The sequence below is a fragment of the Lissotriton vulgaris genome, chromosome 7 (genome assembly GCF_964263255.1).
Source record: "Lissotriton vulgaris chromosome 7, aLisVul1.2, whole genome shotgun sequence".
NCBI lineage: Eukaryota > Metazoa > Chordata > Amphibia > Caudata > Salamandridae > Lissotriton > Lissotriton vulgaris.
Window position 1 is genome coordinate 1,030,926,261 of NC_141695.1, and position 19,851 is coordinate 1,030,946,111.

The 19,851-nt window shown below is 46.2% G+C and overlaps 1 protein-coding gene across 3 annotated transcripts in view; it reads left to right on the forward strand.

Annotated features, from left to right (window-relative positions):
* Positions 1 to 19,851, forward strand: part of ANKHD1 (ankyrin repeat and KH domain containing 1) — a 1,478,908-nt gene that overhangs the window by 459,446 nt on the left and 999,611 nt on the right. For all 3 annotated transcript variants that reach the window (XM_086931463.1, XM_086931465.1, XM_086931464.1), the window contains exon 18: positions 11,142 to 11,287. In XM_086931463.1, the coding sequence (XP_086787589.1) occupies positions 11,142 to 11,287 (146 nt within the window). The remainder of the gene's footprint in view (positions 1 to 11,141; positions 11,288 to 19,851) is intronic.

The window sequence follows — 19,851 nt, forward strand, 5'->3', positions numbered from 1 at the left end:
CTAAAGAACAACTCCAATATTAAGCACATCGAATGTTTCATGTCGCACTTGTGATTGACCTCCACACACAAAAAACTGCAAACAAACAGAAAATACAAAATCCCCGCCACCCTCAACCCCCCACCCACTCCAACCTCCCAATTAGGTTGAGACCATCACCCCCTCACCACCCACCTTTCTCCAACCATATGGGTAATACCCTCTGGGGGAAGAATCACAGCAGAGTATACACACACCGAAGTGTGGCCGCTGAAACTATTTCCACCGTACAATCGCTGAATCCTAATCAGACAAGCAATGCAGGATCCTCCCATCGCATCATCAGGAGCCCCAAGGGGAGCAGCTATCATCTCAACAGTACACGCCCACCCCGACTCCATACACCATTCAAGACCACAGTGTTCCGCCCATTTCGAAGAAAGGCACAACAGTGCAACAGCAATCAAGATCAAAACAAAGCAGTAGTCGGTCTATCAGTCTGTGACATCCAGTCCTGATTCCGCCTGCTCGTCCTCTGCGAGTTGCTTCCGAGGCTTTGTTTTGCCGATATGTTTTGTGAACTTTAATGCAGATTTTGCGTCTGTGAAAAAATGAGACTGCTCTTCATGTGTAAATTTCAGCTTTGCAGGGTATAGCATAGCATAGGGCACCGTGGCCTCCCTCAGCAACTTCTTTACCGGGACAGATTCCCTCCGTGCAGCTTGGACTGTCGGGGTGTAGTCAGGAAAGAATGACAGGGTTTCGCCCTTGTACACCACCGGTTCTTTTGCCCTTGCCTCCCGGAGGATAGAATCCCTATCAGCATAATTAAGTAATCTGGCGATAATTGGTCGCGTCGGCGCCCCCGGTTTAGGCCTAGGCCCCAGCGACTTGTGCGCCCTCTCCACTATCATCACACTGGACAGAGCAGTCCCAAAAAGCTTGCGCAGCATACAGTCTATGAACTATTCCATCTGGGATATAGGCGTAGTCTCCGATAGGCTAAGAATTCGCACATTGTTGCACCGAGAAAGCGCCTCTAAATCTTCATTTTTCGTGCTAATCACCTCCAAAAGTATTTACATTTTAAAGAAGCTGCGTGCGATTCTCGGCCTGCGCATCATGTCCATCGGACACTCGATTCTCCAACACATCCAGCCTGCGTTCATGTTTCTCCACCTTTTTCTTTACAACGTCCAGTCCAGTCGCCAGGGCGTCTATTTTACTGTCAATGGACTTCATCCCCACGCGAAGTTCCAGGAGTATGGTGCGGTTGTCATCCTCCGTATCCTCAGGCGTAGAGGATGTCCTTCTGGTCGCGCTCTGGGCTCTCAAGCTCTCTCCCGCCCGTGACTGTCGCTGAGCCGCGAAGGCCAACTTGGCCGGCTTGGGTTCGGACTTGTCCATGGTACTGCGCCGCAGTCTTCAAAGCTCAACAGACCGTGGAGTAGAAAGTAGTAAAGGCGCCCCACTCAGATATCCACACTGGGTCTCACGTCGTCGTCACCCACGCAGTAGTCTCTTATGCCATCCAGCGCTGTTTATCGCCGCTTGCACCGCTGTCCGAAGCCCCTGGTCTATACGGTGCAGCTCAGCAGGACGCCCCCTCTTTTCTGCGGTCCTCCACCGCGAGCACCTCCGGTAGACATCCAAGGCACCACGCTGGCCACCCGCGGCACCCGCAGAACTCGTTCCACAGCCACCTGCTCTCCCCTGTCCTCTACCGTCCTAGGGGGGTAGCGTTATGGCCCGCAGTCAGAGCCCCACCTGCCCCGCAGTCAGCACAGCATCCAGCAAGGCGCCACAAGCAGCGCCGTCCAGGCCACCTCCCCGCAGGGGCCCCGCCAAGCAAGGCCCAGAGGGCACCGCCACCTAGGGCTCACAGTATACCCTGCCAGCCTCACCCCGCTCAGCCCCGCGAGCCCGGCCTCTACCAGCGCTTCACTCACCGGCGCCGGTCTCTCGATACTCCGCTCTCAGTCCTCTGCTCCGCTGTTTCCAGGAAACGGCTTGCGGCTCCTGGATCGTCGCCTCGTTGCTGCCCAAAGCCCAGGGCAGGAGTCGTTCTGCGTCTATACTAAGGCTCCGGGTGGGGCACCACTCGACCGCTTGAACGGCACCTCGCTGCATTACCGGTCACTGCCAGCAACATCGGGGGCTAGAGGCGCATCGTAGAAGTCGCCCTCCGTCTCCCCGCTCCAGCCGCTAATTCCTCCACGATATGCAAAGGAGCCGCCCGGGCCCGCTCATCACTCCGGGCACACTGCCGCCATTTTGTCTGGGGTCTCGCAGGCAGTAGCGTCGCAATATTCAGGGCGATAGCTCGGTGCTCACTCGCACTGCACCGCCACAATTGATGTCGCTGACCCCCTGGGATCCTCCACCGTGCTCAGCGACGGCGTTCAGCGCAGTTCAGGATGGTATTAGTCCGGTATAAGGTTCCGGCGAGCGGAGCTCCCTCACAGGTCAGCCATTCCGCTTCGCGCCGTAGCCACGCCCCCAAGAGGACAACTTAAGAGACTATTTTGATTGCTCCGGGGTCCATGCACATGGGCGGGACTATTCACAGATTATGACTTTCACAGAGATACCCCTATTACAGAACTGGAGTTACAGGTAAGAAACTGCTTCTACTTAACTTTTGACTAGGAAATGTCTCAATGTAATATCTAGGCATATCATACTGATTAGCAAAAGTAACTTAAAAAGTAATCCAATAAGTAACTTGCACAGTAATCAACCAACTGCATTTGAACCTGCATTCAACTGTAATTCACTGCATCAAAACTTGCAAAGTATTATTTCACTTACCTGCACCAGGCTTGGCTTGGTTCTAGAAATAAAATACTTAAATAATATGTTCGAGGCATATGAGCTGCAGATCACACAATACGCATAGAGCGCCATCTGGTGTTGGCCCGGATGTTTGTGTTATTGTCTTGGAAAAGTCTTTGGAAGTCCCGAGATAGGTGACTCCTCCTTTGGACAACAGTGCGCATGGGCATCAACTCCATCTTAAGATTGTTTTTTTCCGCCATCGGGCTTGGATATGTTCCATGCATTCCAGTTCGGTATCGGTACCGAGTTAACTTTCGACACGCAATCCTCATCCAATTCTTCGGTATTGTCTCGATCGAGTTTCCCTTTCGATGGGCATCTTCACAAACTTTTACTTCAGTTCCAGTCGTCGAGGCAGGCCTTCGGGCCTAGCAGCGCCATCAGGCCTTCGTGGCTCATGGAAAAGACTCCATTCAAGAAATGTCCTCAATGTGGAGCCAAGTTTCCACATGCTTATCTGCATGAGGTGTGTAACCTCTGCCTTTCACCTGAACACGAGGCCAAAGACTGTCCGGCTTGTGCCTCTTTCCGGTCCAAGAAAACCATCAGAGATTGGAGAGCTCGAAGAAGCGTGGCTCTATCATCCACATCAATACCGGATAACATCTTCCAGGAAGGCATCGATGTACCGGAGCAAGAGCAGATGGAAGTAGGCACTTGCATAATATCTTTGATACAAACAAATCGGTCTGAGTTCAGTCTTTGAGTGTGTGACATCATTTCTTACCTGAGTGTGTACAACAAATGCTTAACACTACCCTCTGATAAAGCCTTACTGCTCGACCACACTACCACAAATAGCACCTTACGCTCTATCTACATTTATCTCTGCCTACCTTTGGGGTTCCACTGGACTCAGTGCACACTATACCTTACTTTGGGTTAGTATATACAGAGCCAGCTTCCTACACTTGGTGAAGGGTCCCTTAGGGTGGCCCAATTTGTGCTGCAGCCCTTAGGGACTCTCTTTAGTACCCCAGGCCCTAGGTTCCATTTACTAAGGACTTGGGGAACAATTGTACAGTTTTGGGAAAGTGCTTTGGCACTGGTGACCTGGGTAGCAGGAACCCAGTGCAGTTTCAGTTGAAATCGCATAATTAACTAGGCAAAAAGTTGGGGTGACCATGTCAAAAGGGACCCTTTCCTGCACCATTCGTTGCCATGTTTGGCGGCAGTCTTCCCTTATGGACATTACTTTTTTGACAGGGCTCTCCTCTTAGGAAACACTGTAGATTCTGTTCTGGAGCCATTTGAAGCGAGCACAGCCACAGCACTATCCCTGGGCCTATCTGCGCCACCTCGCCAGCCACATCAGCCCTTCTACCACTTTTCCATACCAGTGACTACTTCAGCCTCCGCAAGGTGCCCAGCAGTTTTGTGAACAGGCCGTGATACCAACAGAGGACGGGGTCAGCGAGACAGTCAGCCTTTCTCCATGTCCCCCCACCCCCCCCATTTAAACACCCATGCCCCTGCAAGGCCCCACCAGCCAAACCCCTTTAGCATGCTCTTAGTAAAGCTCTGCTACCTGTTTGTAGGCAGGATCCAACAGTTCTTCCTTCATTGGCAGGCCGTAACAGGTGGGTCCTGCAGATTTTCTGGAAGGGATGCACCGTACCCCTCATAGCCACTTCGCTGGCTCTTCCCCTGAACCGACAGACAGAGGACCATCTTACGGCAGGAAGTGAGACACTTTTGGCCAAAGGAGCTATCGAGAGAGAATACCTATGTCAAAAGCGTGCAGTGATTATTCCAGTTATGTTCTTGTGCCAAAGAAGGATGGAGACCTTTGTCCTATAATAGACTTGTGCCCTCTCAAGGTCTTTCTCCAGAACGACAAATTCAGAATGCTCACCCTGGCCCAGGTCTCTTTTCCACCCAGGAGACTGGATGTGGCGGTGGTTTTGCAGGAGTGATTTCCATATCCCCGTCCCAAAGGCCCCTCATCACTACTTGCAGTTCATGGTGGAGCAGGAGCATTTTCAGTTTGTTTTTCTACCTTTTGGTCTTATCAGCGTACCCATAGTGTGCATGAAAGTGATCGCGGTGGTAGCAGCACACCTTTGGAGGTTAGGTGTTCCAGTATTCCCCCACCTCGACAACTGGTTTTTGAAGGCGGGTGTGCCCTAAGCATGATCCTCCTCCTCCAGAATATGGAGAACCTCCTGTCATCATTGAGTTCAATATCAACATGCCAAATTTGCTCAGACGCTCTCCTTCATCGGAGCCATTGTAGACACTGTTCTGTTTCATGCCTTTCCCCTGGAAAGGAAAGATCAGGCCATTCAGGCTCTGACCCTGATCTTTTGCCTCTGTCTTGGATTTCATTGAAGTATACTCCGAGGCAGCTGGGATTGCTGGCCTCATGTACACCTGGTGGTCCACTGCCCTCGGAAGCCCACCCACCCCCACCCCCCACCCACCACGCACGCAACCTGGGAATCATCTGGACTCCGAGCTCAAAATGGACCGCCACATCAACTCGGTCTGGTCCTCCAGCTTCCACACCCTCGGCCTCCTACACAAGACATTCAAATGGATCCCCCTCAAACACAGAAACAGTCACTCATGCCCTTGTCACCAGCAGACTCTACTACGGCAACACACTCTACGCCGGAATAAATAAAATTCTCACCGCAAGCTACAGAACATCCAGAACGCCGCTGCAAGACTGGTCTTTAACCTGCCAAGACGCTGCCACATCTCCCAGCACCTGCACACGCTCCACTGGCTCCCTATCGAGGCTAGAGTCACCTTCAAGATGCTCACCCACGCACACAGGTCCAGCATACCTTAACAGCCGACTCAAATTCCACACACCCCAAAGGACCCTACGATCAGCCCATCTCTCCTACGCAGTGGTCCCCCGCACCAGAAAGACCAGCTCGGGTAGCTGCCTGGAATGCCCTTCCGCTCCACCTCAGACAGACATCGCTCTCCATCTTCGCAAGAAACCTGATAACCTGGCTCTTTGACAGACCCCCTCCTTGATGGACTGGAACCTGCACACTCCCCTCCTCCCTCCCCCACCCCAGCGCCTTGAGACCCTTACGGGTGAGTAGTCACGCTTCACAAACTCCTGATTTATTGATGTATCTGCTGGTCAAGCATGCAAGGTGGCCCACGATGAGTTCTGCAGTGGATCTGAAGTCTCAGTGAGCACAAGAGTAAAAGTACCTCTCTGGCCACATCCAGATTTTGAAAAATATGCAGATTGCAAAAGATTTGTAGTGGTGGGTACTGGACTGCAATTGGGTCAGTGGCAGACCCTTCTCCCTGCCCTACCAGGAGGCAATGTGCCTCTTGAAATGGCAATGGAATATTCCTGATGGAGAACCACCTGGTAGGATTTTTTAATTCAGGGTGGACGAACCTTGGTGCTACCTATTCGTCAGCACCAAGAATGCGACTTGTCAGCTGTTTTGTATTTTCCAAGGCATATCTCGCTAAGAGATGCGTACTACCTATGGTGAAACTCATGAGACCTGTATACCTTCTCGCCGATAGGTCTTTTTCCCTGAGTACTGAATATCATCAGAACCGACCGGGCCCAAATCATCCTAGCGTCCCAGGATTGACATGGAGAGTATGACTCGAGAGATCCTAGGTGTGAGCATTTGCTGTCTGATCAGAATGCCCCTCCAGGACGACCTGCTGTTGCAGCAATGGGGCAGGGTTCTGCACGCATGTCCTTTGAAATCTCCACCTGCATGCTTGGAAATTGAGTGACAGCTGAACACCTTCGACCTTCCTGCAGAGATGATTAATGTCGTCTTGGCAGCCAGGTATCCCTCAACAAGAACTATATACAACTGTTGTTGGGACAGATTTGTGGCTTGGTATGGCATGCAGCAAATAAAGACTCCCCAGGCAAAGTTATCTGACGTTTTGATGTTTTTTGTTCCTCGCCTGGCAAGGCAGTTAAAGGGTACCTTTTGGATCTTTCTTCCTTTTTATGGTTCTGTACTAGTCCTCCTTATTCACATCACCTGTGTGTGGCCAGTTTGGTGATAGGTTTATAGCACCTGTTTCCTCCCTCTCCTTACTTTTTCACTTGGTGCTCACATATTTGATTTCTACTGTTCCCTGCGGCTCAAACTCTGAAGACAGCGTACCTCATAGCAAGAATATCAGCAGGGAGGGGTAAGCGAGCTTCAAGCTCTGTCAACCCACCGCACACTACTTTCTTCCCAAACAACCTGGTTCTGCTGATGCGAGCATCGTTCCATCCAAAAATTGTGATGCCATTCCACGTAGGCCTAATCATCACCCTACTGGCGTTCTATGCTCCCCTTCTCCCCTCTATGGGGGATGAGAGACTCCATCATTTGGATCCCAAAAGAGCCCGGGGTTTTTACATCGATCGAACCAGAGATAATGTCCAGGTGGACAATCCACTCGATCCTGTCAGATCGTGCTCTGCATTAAGATCTGATGTACATTGTCCAAGAAGCAGCATTCAGGAGGGAGTGCAGGCCCATTTCACCATGGCCAAAGCTGCTACCACTGTGTTGGCACATAGAGATCCTGTCCTAGAGATCTGCCAGGCAGCTGTGTGTGTGTCCCTCCATACGTTCACGTAGCAGTACTGTCGGGATGGCCTAGTTTTCTGAGAGGGTCCATTCACTTTTTCAGTCCTACCAGGACTTACTGGTTTGTCTATTTACAGAAATTCCTTCAAATAGGTATTACTTTTGTATCTATTCAGAAGGTGAAGAATCTGTAGTTGGATGTCTCTATCAGAAGAAAAAGTTACTTGCGTTCGGTAGTGACGCCATCTAACTGTATATTCCTCACCGATCCTCCCCTTTCCGAGATTTCAGCTCTATCCATTAATAATATCCCAAGTCTGGGAATATGCATACTGATCACAACCAATTTCCTATTGGGGCTTTGCATCTGAGGGCGCAGATAACTTCGAAAGCTACTGCACGCAGGAGTGGAGGCTATCTATATAGGTTGTGCTCATCATTTTGGACTGGAATGGCATGAGTGAGGATCCACACAACGCCACCTACCAGCGCACAGAGGTATTACTAAAAAAAAAATCTGTATACCGTCTGATGCTTGGGGAACAGTCAGAAGGTGTGGAATCTGCAATTAGATAGTCTCTACCAGAAAGAGCATTACCAAAGATAAGTAACTTGCTCTTTTGGTCTCAGAATATTCACTCTTTCCACTCCTAGTGTTTTGTTACAGCACTATCACTATATTACAAAATGTCAAGTTGTGTTGTACATACTGTTCCTACTAATTCAGTAAGACTGTACATTTGCTTAACATAATTGTGCAAAAATATGGGGGACTGAGTCCACTCATACCATCCGAATATTTTGACCTAGTTCTTGGCAAGGTCACAGTGCGCCATCTGGACACTTAACCATACAAGGTACTGTATGGTGAATGCAACCTCAGAACATGAACACCCTGATTCCCCCAAGGAAATCATGGAACAGATCTACCCTTTCATTGTTAACTCGGGCATGCCCAAAGGGAGATCCAAGAAATGCACAATGTGGCATTCCAAACATTTATTGAAGCAATTGGATTCTTGTGCAAAATGTGTGCTGCAGTAATTAGTAGAATAAAGCAGAGCATAGTAACCAGCATTTTGAGAATAGTGAAAAAGATAAACAATTCAACAATTGTACACATTGATTATATGAATACATATATTTGTACTCCTGCATAATGCTACCTACTGCTAGAAAGCATAATGTGTCCGGGTCTGCCAGAATACCTTGGAGTGATCTAACTCCCCAAATACCTGTGTGCGTGGGTCATCTGTTAGCCTGTCTTGGTGTAGAGCTAGCCGCTGTCTCTCTCAGGATAGTGATGATGTTCAGCTGGGCTAGAATATAGTCATGGAGCGATGGCAAAAATCATCGAAATGCTCCTCTGTTTTAACAAAGGCTTGGTGCAGTTCATATTATAAAACTGGACCAGTTCGTACTGTGCCTAAATACTGGTCCAGATGTCCTGTTAATTTTACCCACCCAGAGCTGTCGCCGAACAGACAACAAAGCTAATTTGCGCAGTATATCCAGTCCTTGGACAGAATGTTCTAAGGTGTGATAATGTACCTACGAGGAAATGCAATTGTCAGAAAATCTTTTCTGAGTACACTATCTAATATGGGCACGCATGCAAATGTGTGTTAATTCACCATTTGAAAAGATGTCAACGTTAAATGTGAACATGTAAAATTGAAGTAACTTGAAACAAGTGAGACAGTGGAACCTTCCTGAACACAGCACCTAACCTAAATAACTCTTTATTATCACATTCCCTTTCTATTAAATTAGGGACTTGTGTGCACACTGATTGGCACCCGCCATCACAATGCTAGTTCAAAAGAGAATTTTAACAATATACATAAATGCATAGGTGCACAACACAAACTCAAGCAATATATTACATTCTAGCTGCAATAATCACAGGAGTAGAGTTCCTTAGTTTTGATTTCTTTTGTATGTCAAAGCGTGGTGGAAAAGATTGTACAGCCGACGCGTTGCGTCCCACTTGGGACTTCTTCAGGGATGTATTAAACACAAACATATAGACATGCAATTAAAAACATGACCAATGATCAGCCGAGCATTTAAAACAGACATCCAATGATCAACATTGGCATGACATTGTTTAACATAAATTCATCCAAAAATACATTCAAGAGCTAGATACAAAAATAGGGCAGGAGCCGAAATTTACATTTGAGAAGGCATTTCATATTGTTCAATCATTATATTTTGAACTCAGGACAATTTGTCTACTATTTACAATATTTCATGTATTCCTCGAGTCTAATACAGGTAAAATTTTTGATGATGATTGATGGTATGAACTGCATAATAATTGCAGATCAGAGTCGTACGACTACTTGAATTAGAAACCGGTAGGTAGGCACGTTTACTCTTGATATTGGATGATGGTCTGGACTTTGGAGAAAATACCATGGATAAACACTGTGAATCCATTAAAGTCCTAAAATAAAAAGGTTCCCTATTTTCCTAAAATAAAAAGGTTCCCTATTTTTTTAAATCATATTTGCCCTCTTGATGTTTTTATTTCTCTGATCTGCAATTATTATGCAGTTCATACCATCAATCAATGACATGCACAATATAATATACATTAGTTTTTCAGCTTTCCAATGGCACATGCCTCTATCAATCACATCTTACTTTCTTCTGCTTTTTTTCTCCCTCTCTCTCTTATCCTCAACTAATAGGCTTGGCTAATATTGAATCATTCCTCCCTTCTTTTTTTCTCAACAATGTTACCTGTATTAGACTCAAGGAATACATGAAATATTGTAAATAGTAGACAAATTGTCCTGAGTTCAAAATATAATGATTGAACAATATGAAACGCCTTCTCAAATGTAAATTTCGGCTCCTGCCCTATTTTTGTATCTAGCTCTTGAATGTATTTTTGGATGAATCTATGTTTGCCGAAGTTGATCATTGGATGTCTGTTTTAAATGCTCGGCTGAGCATTGGTCATGTTTTTAATAGTATATCTATATGTTTGTGTTTAATACAGCCCTGAAGAAGTCCCAAGTGGGACGAAACGCGTCGGCTGTACAATCTTTTCCACCATGATTTGGAATAAAAAGAAATCAAAACTAAGGAACTCTACTCCTGTGATTATTGCAGCTAGAATTTAATATATTGCTTGAGTTTGTGTTGTGCACCTGTACGTTTATGTATAATGTAAAATTGAAGTGTTTGTGTTTGGGCATATAACCTCACAACAGTTGTCGGTGTAATTGCACAATCGTTTGTTGTATTTCTAACACAAAGAATGTAATTGAAAACCTTATTTAGTTCAGTCTGAAAATTACTATCTAGTTTTATGTGTGTACTTACCAATCGTGCTAAGGTTGTGAGTCCACTGTATCACATCATGCAATGCTTATGACCTTCCCCTTCATGTGACAGAGGCAGTCGTATAAACAATCTTGATTGATCACATTACATATGACTTTACCATTAACACTAATGTGTAGATGACCATGAATATAGTATGTATTTTTTCTTTGAGTATGTGTTGTTTAATGATGTGCTTTTAGGTGGTGTTAGTTGTTGGTAGCTAAAACAATTGTGTACCAGAGAACTATATAAGCATGTCTTTGTTTACAGTTTCCATAAGAGAATAAAGAAAATGTTTTGGTGCTTAGATTTCTTCTTGAAAAGAAGTATGTCATTATTTGATATTCTTCCCTCACTTGAAGAACCTGTGTCAATTGTATAATATTGCTTTCTTGTTGACACAAGGGTTTTGAGAGCATGCAAGTAATTGTCAATAACCTTTTGTATTAGGTTTTACGCCACTTATTTTGGCTGCTACTGCTGGACATGTTGGAGTAGTGGAAATCCTTTTAGATAAAGGTGGCGATATAGAAGCGCAGTCAGAACGGACAAAAGATACTCCACTGTCGCTTGCATGTTCAGGTGGACGTCAAGAGGTACACTTTACCTTTATAATTTGTATTTAATTGTTGTATAGTACTATAAACTATATTTTATTTTGTACTTTTTTTCAAAAACTTTATCATTTTACCAATTATACCATCAATGACATGTAAGATAATAGTTCCTGGATAATTTGTCTTGCATGAAAAATCATGCAATAGTGTACATCATGATACAACCAACCACCCTGCGATGACTTTATTACGCTGTACTAATCCTTACCCTAGACATTTTATACTAGACACTCCTACACAATGAATCACCCAGAACATTCAACTATACTCCCAGATAAAATACAAACAGTTTATTCAGAGTGTCTGCACGCAATTCAACCCACCCCAGTTGGCACTCTGCCATCAGGGGTGCCGTCAGGGGTAGTAGACTGCAAAGTTTGTAAATATGTATTCGAGGCATATGAGCTGCAGATAGTACATTTTTGCAATAGATCGTCACCTGTTGTTGGGCTCGGATGATTGCAGGTTGTTGCCTTCTTGGAAGAAGTCTTTGTAGTCACGAGATAGGTGACTCCTCCCTTGGACAATACTGCGCATGGTCATCGACTCCATCCTCAGATGGTTTTTTACCGCCACTGGGTTCGGATGAAAGTTTTCCGCTCCGGCTAGAAAAGACTTTTTCAGCAACTTCGAAGCGTGAAACTTTATACAAACATTTTCTACATCGAATAGACTTTTCGACATCACCAGCTACATTCCGGTGTGTCGACGCGGGCCGTTGGGCCTATTGGCGCTGTTCGGCCTACGCCTCATGGACAGAACTCCATTCAAGAGATGCCCGGTATGTCGAGCAAAATTCCCTCATAGCCACCATCACGAGGTCTGCAACCTCTGTCTCTCGCCGAAACACTACGAGTCGACCTGCACAGCTTGTGCATCCTTCCGATCGAAGAAGACCATTCGGCATCGGAGGGCACGTCGATACGAGATGAGGAGATCAGCATCAGCACCGAGGAGGAGGAGATGGTCGAAGAGGATGTCTCCGAGAACGAGGATCCACTCGTCGCCGAGGAAGACTCTCCTGATCTCCAGATCATATCGGGGCAGAGGACTCAGACGACTCGATTCCATCTCAGCAACCCGCGAGTACTCTTGCCCCTGCACAACATAAACTGCCCAAGCCAAAGGCAACGGTCAGCACTCCGCCCATGGGGACCAGTCGAGACCGAAATATCCCCCCCCCCGCCTTCGGGCTCGGCTCAGAGGAAAAAGACTACGCCTTCCGGTGCCTCGGCACCGACGAAACCACATGTGCCAATTCCACCTCCTCCATTGGCACCGATGCACATACATCCTTCGACACCGAAGCCAAAACGCCCTTCGGTGCCCAAAGACAAGGATCCTTCGGCACCTAAACCAAAAGATGCATCGGTGCCGAAGCCGAAGACCATACTGGATGCGAAAGCTTCGACTCCGAAACCTTCCGGTTCAAAAAATAAAGATGGAAAGCCAGAGTCCGGCGCCGCAGGGCCAACGAGACCTGTCTCCACTCCAAAATCTCCAACCTCGGTACCAAAGACTCCAAGGCCTGATACAGAGACACCTAAACCCTCTAACAAGCCTACCAAGCCGAAAACACCTTCGGAACCGAAAAATTTGCCACAGGACTCTAACGCCCCCTACAGCAAAAAACACAAAACACCTATTGACACTGAAAAAATCGACGCCGAAGAAGATCTTAGAGGAGGAAGAACTGTTTAGACCAGATCTTAAACAAAGAAGTCCATATCAATCCAAAAACTGTACATGTGGAAGCAATTCCTTACAAGAAGAGACCAGCAGACACACAACTTCTACCTGTGGTTCCTGCCAAAAAGGATTGTGTAACTTCTCCAATGCACCCTTCCTCTCCTTCACCATCTTCCTCTCCTATCCCTCCTTACATTGAACCTACAGTTTCTCCTTTTCAATCTCCTGCATCATCACACCACACTGATGAAGAGTATGATCTAGGTGGGGGGAATGACGTACCAGAGCCACATGCATATCCTTTAGATGAAGATGTCGATCCAGAATATCCTAAAGATGATGATATATATAGTTTCCCACCACACAATGTGCCTGGCATTCCTGATCCTCAGTACTACCCAACAAAACCTTCCCCTCCAGAAGATAGTATTGGGTTTAATCATCTATTAAATATAGCTGCCCTTTACCATGGGGTCTCAATGCACTGTGATGCCATTGATGAGGATTTTTTACTGGATACATTTGAGCAGTCACAAAGGTCTACGCAAATACTACCCATGATCAAAGGAGTCATTAAACATGCTCCAGAAATATTTAACCCCTTCGCTGCTGATGACTAGCTCAGCTCGTCATCAGCCACGGTGGTCGTGTGCGGATGAAGAGCTGAGCTCGTCATGTAACGCGGCTTTTAGAAAAAAGCCGCACAGCGCAAAAATAACCGCCGCACGCATGTGATTAAAGACCCGGTACGATGTAGGGTATTAAATCCAAGAATAGAAAAGAAGTATAGACCAGCACCATCTGATCCGGTCTATATTAAGGGACATCTGCCACTAGATTCTTTAGTAGTGTCTAATGCACTGAAAAGAGCCAATTCCCAAACTTCTGGTGCTGACAAAGAATCTAAAGTTATTGATGCGTCAGAGAAACGGATTGCTGCGCAGCCAACAAACAAATGGAGCATAGCAAATACACAAGCCCTACTCTCACGTTTTGACAGGGCTCACTACGACCAATTAGGAAAACCAATGGAGCACCTCCCAGATCAATACAAAGATCAGGCAGCAGAGCTCTTACAAGAAGGCAAATTAATAACCAATGCCTCAATTAAATGTGCACTAGATGTAGCTGACACAGCATCCAGAGCAGTCAATACTAGTGTTATACTCAGACGACATGCGTGGTTATGCATTTCAGGTTTTAAAACAGAGGTACAGACTACCATCTTGAACCAGCCCTTCAATCAAAACCAATTGTTCGGGCCGGAAGTAGACAACACACTAGAAAAGATGAAAAAAGACACAGACACAGCTAAGTCTATGGGTGCATTACAATCCACACAGACTAGAAGTTCTTTTTGCCGCTCCTTTTATAGAGGAGGCTCTAAGCAAACCAGCACAGATACATCATCTTTTAAAACGCACACACAGACCTCTTCTAACAAAGGCTACTTTAGAGGAGGGTACAGAGGCAATAATAACAAGGGAAGAGGTAGAGGTAATAACAACAACCACTCCTCTTCCACTCCCAAACAGTGACTTCCCTCTGCTTCCCCTACAGCATTCCACTCCTGTGGGGGGCAGATTATCACAGTTCCTACCTGTCTGGAATTCCATCACAATAGACAGGTGGGTAAGATAGATTTTCCAACATGGCTACTGCCTAGAACTCACAGCAACCCCCCCAAACATACCACCCAGGCAGCGTCCAATGTCCACAGAACATATGACTCTGCTTCAACAGGAAGTTCTAGCACTACTACAAAAGGTTGCTATTCAAGTAGTTCCTTTAGAGGAACGGGGAACAGGAGTTTACTCCCTGTACTTCCTAATTCCGAAGAAGGACGGGACACTAAGACCAATTCTCGACCTCAGGCCCCTCAACCATTACATACAATCAGATAATTTTCACATGATCACTCTACAACAAGTACTCCCACTACTACAACAGGGAGATTTTCTTTCAACACTAGACCTAAAGGACGCCTATTTTCATGTTCCTATACATCCTGCTCACAGGAAGTATCTAAGGTTTGTCATACAAGGACAGTACTATCAGTTCAAAGTCCTTCCATTCGGGGTCACAACAGCACCACGAGTGTTCACAAAGTACTTAGCAGTAGTAGCAGCACATCTCAGAAGACAACAGATACATGTCTTCCCTTACCTCGACGATTGGCTCATAAAAGCAAAATCGTTCAACCAGTGTGTCCAACACACAAAACAAACAATTCAGACATTGCACGACTTAGGGTTTACAATAAACTACTCCGAGTCGCACCTGGAGCCTTCGCACGTTCATCAGTAACTAGGAGCTACCATAGACACATCTACAGCTCTAGGGTATCCCAGTCCAGCCAGGATACAAAGCATTCAGACCTTAGTCTCCATTTTTCAACACCAGCAGTCTCTCCAAGCCAGAGTGTTCATGAGTCTGATAGGCATGATGGCGTCTTGCATCTTCATAGTACCGCATGCAAGACTGCAAATGCGCCCATTACAAGAATGTCTAGCACATTAGTGGAATCAGGCTCAAGGTCAGCTCACAGACCTGGTGTTGGTAGACAGCCGTACATATCTCTCTCTGCAATGGTGGAACACCAAAAACTTGACAAAGAGACGGCCGTTCCTAGAACCTGTTCCACAGATAGTGCTGCCGACAGACGCATCCCTCACAGGATGGGAAGCCCATCTCTTACAGTATATCACACAAGGCCAATGGAACAACCAACAAAACAGTTCCATATCAACCATCTAGAGCTGCTAGCAATTTTCCTAGCAATCAAAACGTTTCAAGTACAAGTACAAAACAAAGCTGTCTTAATCCGGACTGACCATGTCAGCCATGTATTACATACTAAAACAGGGGTGGGGACACTCTCTGCAACTGTCCCAGCTTGCACAGAACATTTGGAGATGGGCCATTCCTCAAAATATACACCTGACAGTAGAACACCTTCAAGGAATTCACAATCCGATAGCAGATCTGTTGAATCGTAAGTCACAACAGATTCACGAATGGGAGATACATCCACAAGTTCTTCAACCATTCTTCCAAATGTGGGGGCATCCACAGATAGATCTGTTTGCCACCCACGACCTTCGCCGCCAGGTTCCCACACCCACGGTCGGAGGGGAATGCGATATGGATGAACTGGTCAGGCAGATTTGCGTACGCTTTTCCACCTCTCCCACTCATTCCACTAGTAGTGCGCAAACTCCGACAACAGTCTCTCAAACTAATACTAGTAGCTCCCACATGGGCACGTCAGCCGTGGTTCACCACACTACTAGATCTCTCACTGGTTCCACATCAAAAATTACGGCTCACGGCCTCCCTGTTAAAACAGAACCATGGAGAAATAAGACGCCCATAACCAAGCCAACTGAATTTGGCAATCTGGCTCCTGAAGTCTTAGTTTGGCTACTTAAACCTACCACCAGACTGTATGAACATAAAGAAGCTAGAAGACCCACTACCAGAGCATGTTATGCCGCTAAGTGGAAAAGATTTGCAATATATTGTAACAATAATCACATTGATCCACTGGATGTTTCCATCCAAAATATTATTTGCTACCTTCTACACCTACAAAGGTCCAATTTGGCTTATTCTTCCATTCGCCTGCATCTGGCAGCAATTGCAGCCTATTTACAGAATAGGCAACATCTATATCTCTTTAGAGTACCTGCAATCAAAGCATTTATGGAAGGATTAAAACTAATAATCCCACCTAGGTTACCACCTGCTCCAGTATGGAACCTAAACGTGGTCCTTACAAGACTTATGGGACCCCCTTTCGAGCCTTTACACAAGTGTGAATTGCACTTCCTAAAATGGAAACCTGCTTTCCTTGTTGCCGTCACCTCCCTCAGAAGAGTTAGTGAAATACCAGCGTTCATAATACAAGAACCATTTTTTCAGATATATCCTAACAAAGTGGTTCTTAGGCCCAATCCAAACTTCCTGCCAAAAGTTATTACTCCTTTTCACCTTAACCAATCAGTAAAGCTACCAGTGTTTTTCCAAAACCCGGACTCGGTTGCAGTAAGGGCTTTACACACTTTAGATGTTAGAAGAGCTCTGTTATACTACACAGGCAGGACTAAATCCTTCAGAAAGACAAAACAACTATTTGTATCTTTCTCTCCCCCACACAAGGGCAATCCCATCTCTAAAGGAGGAATTGCCTGATGGATTGTAAAGTGTATACAAATATGCTATCAAAAAGCTAAACATACACTAACGGTTCCTCCTAGAGCGCACTCAACTCGCAAACTAGGAGCCTCTATTGCTTTCTTAGGAAATATACCACTAGAGGACATATGCAAGGCAGCAACATAGTCTACAATACACACCTTCACTTACCACTATTGTGTTGATGTGCAAGCCAGGCAGCAAGCTGCAGTAGGTCAAGCTGTCCTTAGAACACTATTTCAGTATGCTGCAACGGATACAAGCGACCACGGCTAGAGGAGACACTGCTGCACAATCATTGCAAAAGTGTACGATCTGCAGCTCATATGCCTCAAACGGAAAATGCTACTTACCAGTATGCATCTGTTCTTGGCATGTAGAGCTGCAGAGTCGTAAAAGCCCTCCCACCTCCCCAGGACTTGTATCCGTTCCAGTACTCATCTTACGTTGATGCACACGCATGGACATCCTTTCTCTTTACTTCTACTAACTCCATCATTTCCCATCATGGCGAAAAACAATCTGAGGATGGAGTCGATGATCATGCTCAGTATTGTCCAAGGGAGGAGTCATCTATCTAGTGACTACAAAGACTTCTTCCAAGAAGACAACAACCTGCAATCATCCAAGCCCAACACCAGGTGGCGATCTATTGCAAAAGTGTAGGACTCTGCAGCTCTACATGCCAAGAACAGATGCATACTGGTAAGTAGCATTTTCCTTCCTGCCCAAGGTAGTCACAGACTTCCATATCGGGCAGTCCATCACCTTGCCCACCTTCTTTCCGCCTCTGCATCCCTCGAAAGAGGAAGAGAGGCTCCACCGTCTGGACCCAAAACGTGCGCTCTTTTACTATTTGGATCGCACACGCCAGTTTCGGGTGGATGACCAACTCTTTGTTGGTTACGTGGGCGCTAAGAAAGGACGGGCGGTGCACAAGCGGACCACCTCTCGGTGGATCGTGTTTTGCATCCAGGCGTGCTACTCTTTGGCTAAAAAGGAACCTCCTGTTTGCCTAAGGGCCCACTCCACTCGGGCCACGGCGACTACTACTGCCTTGGGCCGAGGAGTCCCCTTGCAGGACATTTGTCAAGCAGCTACGTGGGTCTCGCTGCACAAGTTCACAAGACATTACTCGCTGGACAGCCAAGTCCGGAGGGATGGTTTCTTTGGCCATTCCGTCCTCCAGGACTTTCTGGTGTGATTATTGGTTCGCAGACCCACCACCGGGGTTGGTATTGCTTGGGTATCTATTCTAAGGTAAGGAATCTATCACTAACGTGTCTTTCAGATGCACAAGTTACTACTTGTGTAACGATATATCTGTGAGAGACATTAGTTAGTGGTAGATTCCTTACCGACCCACCCATCCACCCCGTTCTGCGATCCTATATCTAGGGTTAAGGTCATCCCCTTTCAGGGCCCTAGTTTCATGGCACCAGTGTTGGTTCTATCATGGCTCTGTGTATCTGGCGCGGAAAAGCTGTGTATAAGAACTGACATCAGCGCGCACAGGCGGCGGCTAAGTACTCCGGCGACGTCATTCCGGCGCTAACGACACCGACGACAGACTCTGAGCCGCGGACGACGCCTACCGACGTGCAGGGGTATTGCTACGCAAAAGTTTCCGGATCCAATCTGACGCCTGGGGATATTCTAAGGTAAGGAATCGATCACTAATTAATGTCTCTTACAGATATATCATTACACAAGTAGTAACTTGTGCTTCATTCACTCATCATTCCATTCAAAATGAGTACCTTTCTTCAACAAATTCCTAATAGGCTCTACTACAGATGCGAAGCCCTTGATGAATTTGGCATAAAATTCTGCCAACCCAAGAAAAGATCTAACTTGATCTTTATCACAAGTAGTGGAAGCATCAACAATGCTCTTGGCTAATTCAAGTTTAGGTTGGATCCCCTCAGCTGAAATCACATGACCTAAATAGGTCACCGAAGATACACCAGTTTTACACTTGGCTCTGTTGACCGTGAGCCCCTTGTTAGCTAATTTTCCAAGAACTATCTTCAAAATAGCGTCATGGTAACGGTCATCCTTGCCATAAATCAAAATATCTTGAAAAAAGATAACATGTGACATCTCACCAATTACCAACTTCATAATCCGTTGAAAACATGCTGCAGCGTCGCGAAGCCGAAAGGCATTCTGACCAAACGAAATGCCCCTAGCGGCGTAACAAAAGACGTCAGATGCTTTGAGTCTTGATGAAGAGGCACCTGGTGGTACGCCAAAGACAAATCAAGTACCGTAAAGACTCTTGCTCCATTGAGCATTGTGATAGATTCAACAATGTTTGAGAGAGGTTGGCGATATACCCATACCCATTTATTGAAAACCCCGAGGTCCACACGCATGCGGATACTCTTCCCACCATCCTTAGGGGCCAAAACCACTGGGACCAACCACTCTGATGACTCTATTTCCTCAATTATGTTTAATCCTTTCAATCTATCAAGTTCAGCTTTGAGGGGAGCTAACAAAATGTTTTAAAGAATGATACGATGCTCAAAATCTTTTAACAAACCCAGTTTGTCCGAAAACACTTGTGAAAATTCATCAAAAAACTTGTTTGAAGAAGAAATTTGGTCAATTAGCATGACTTGATCAGAGGGTTTGAGGGCATTGGGATTAAG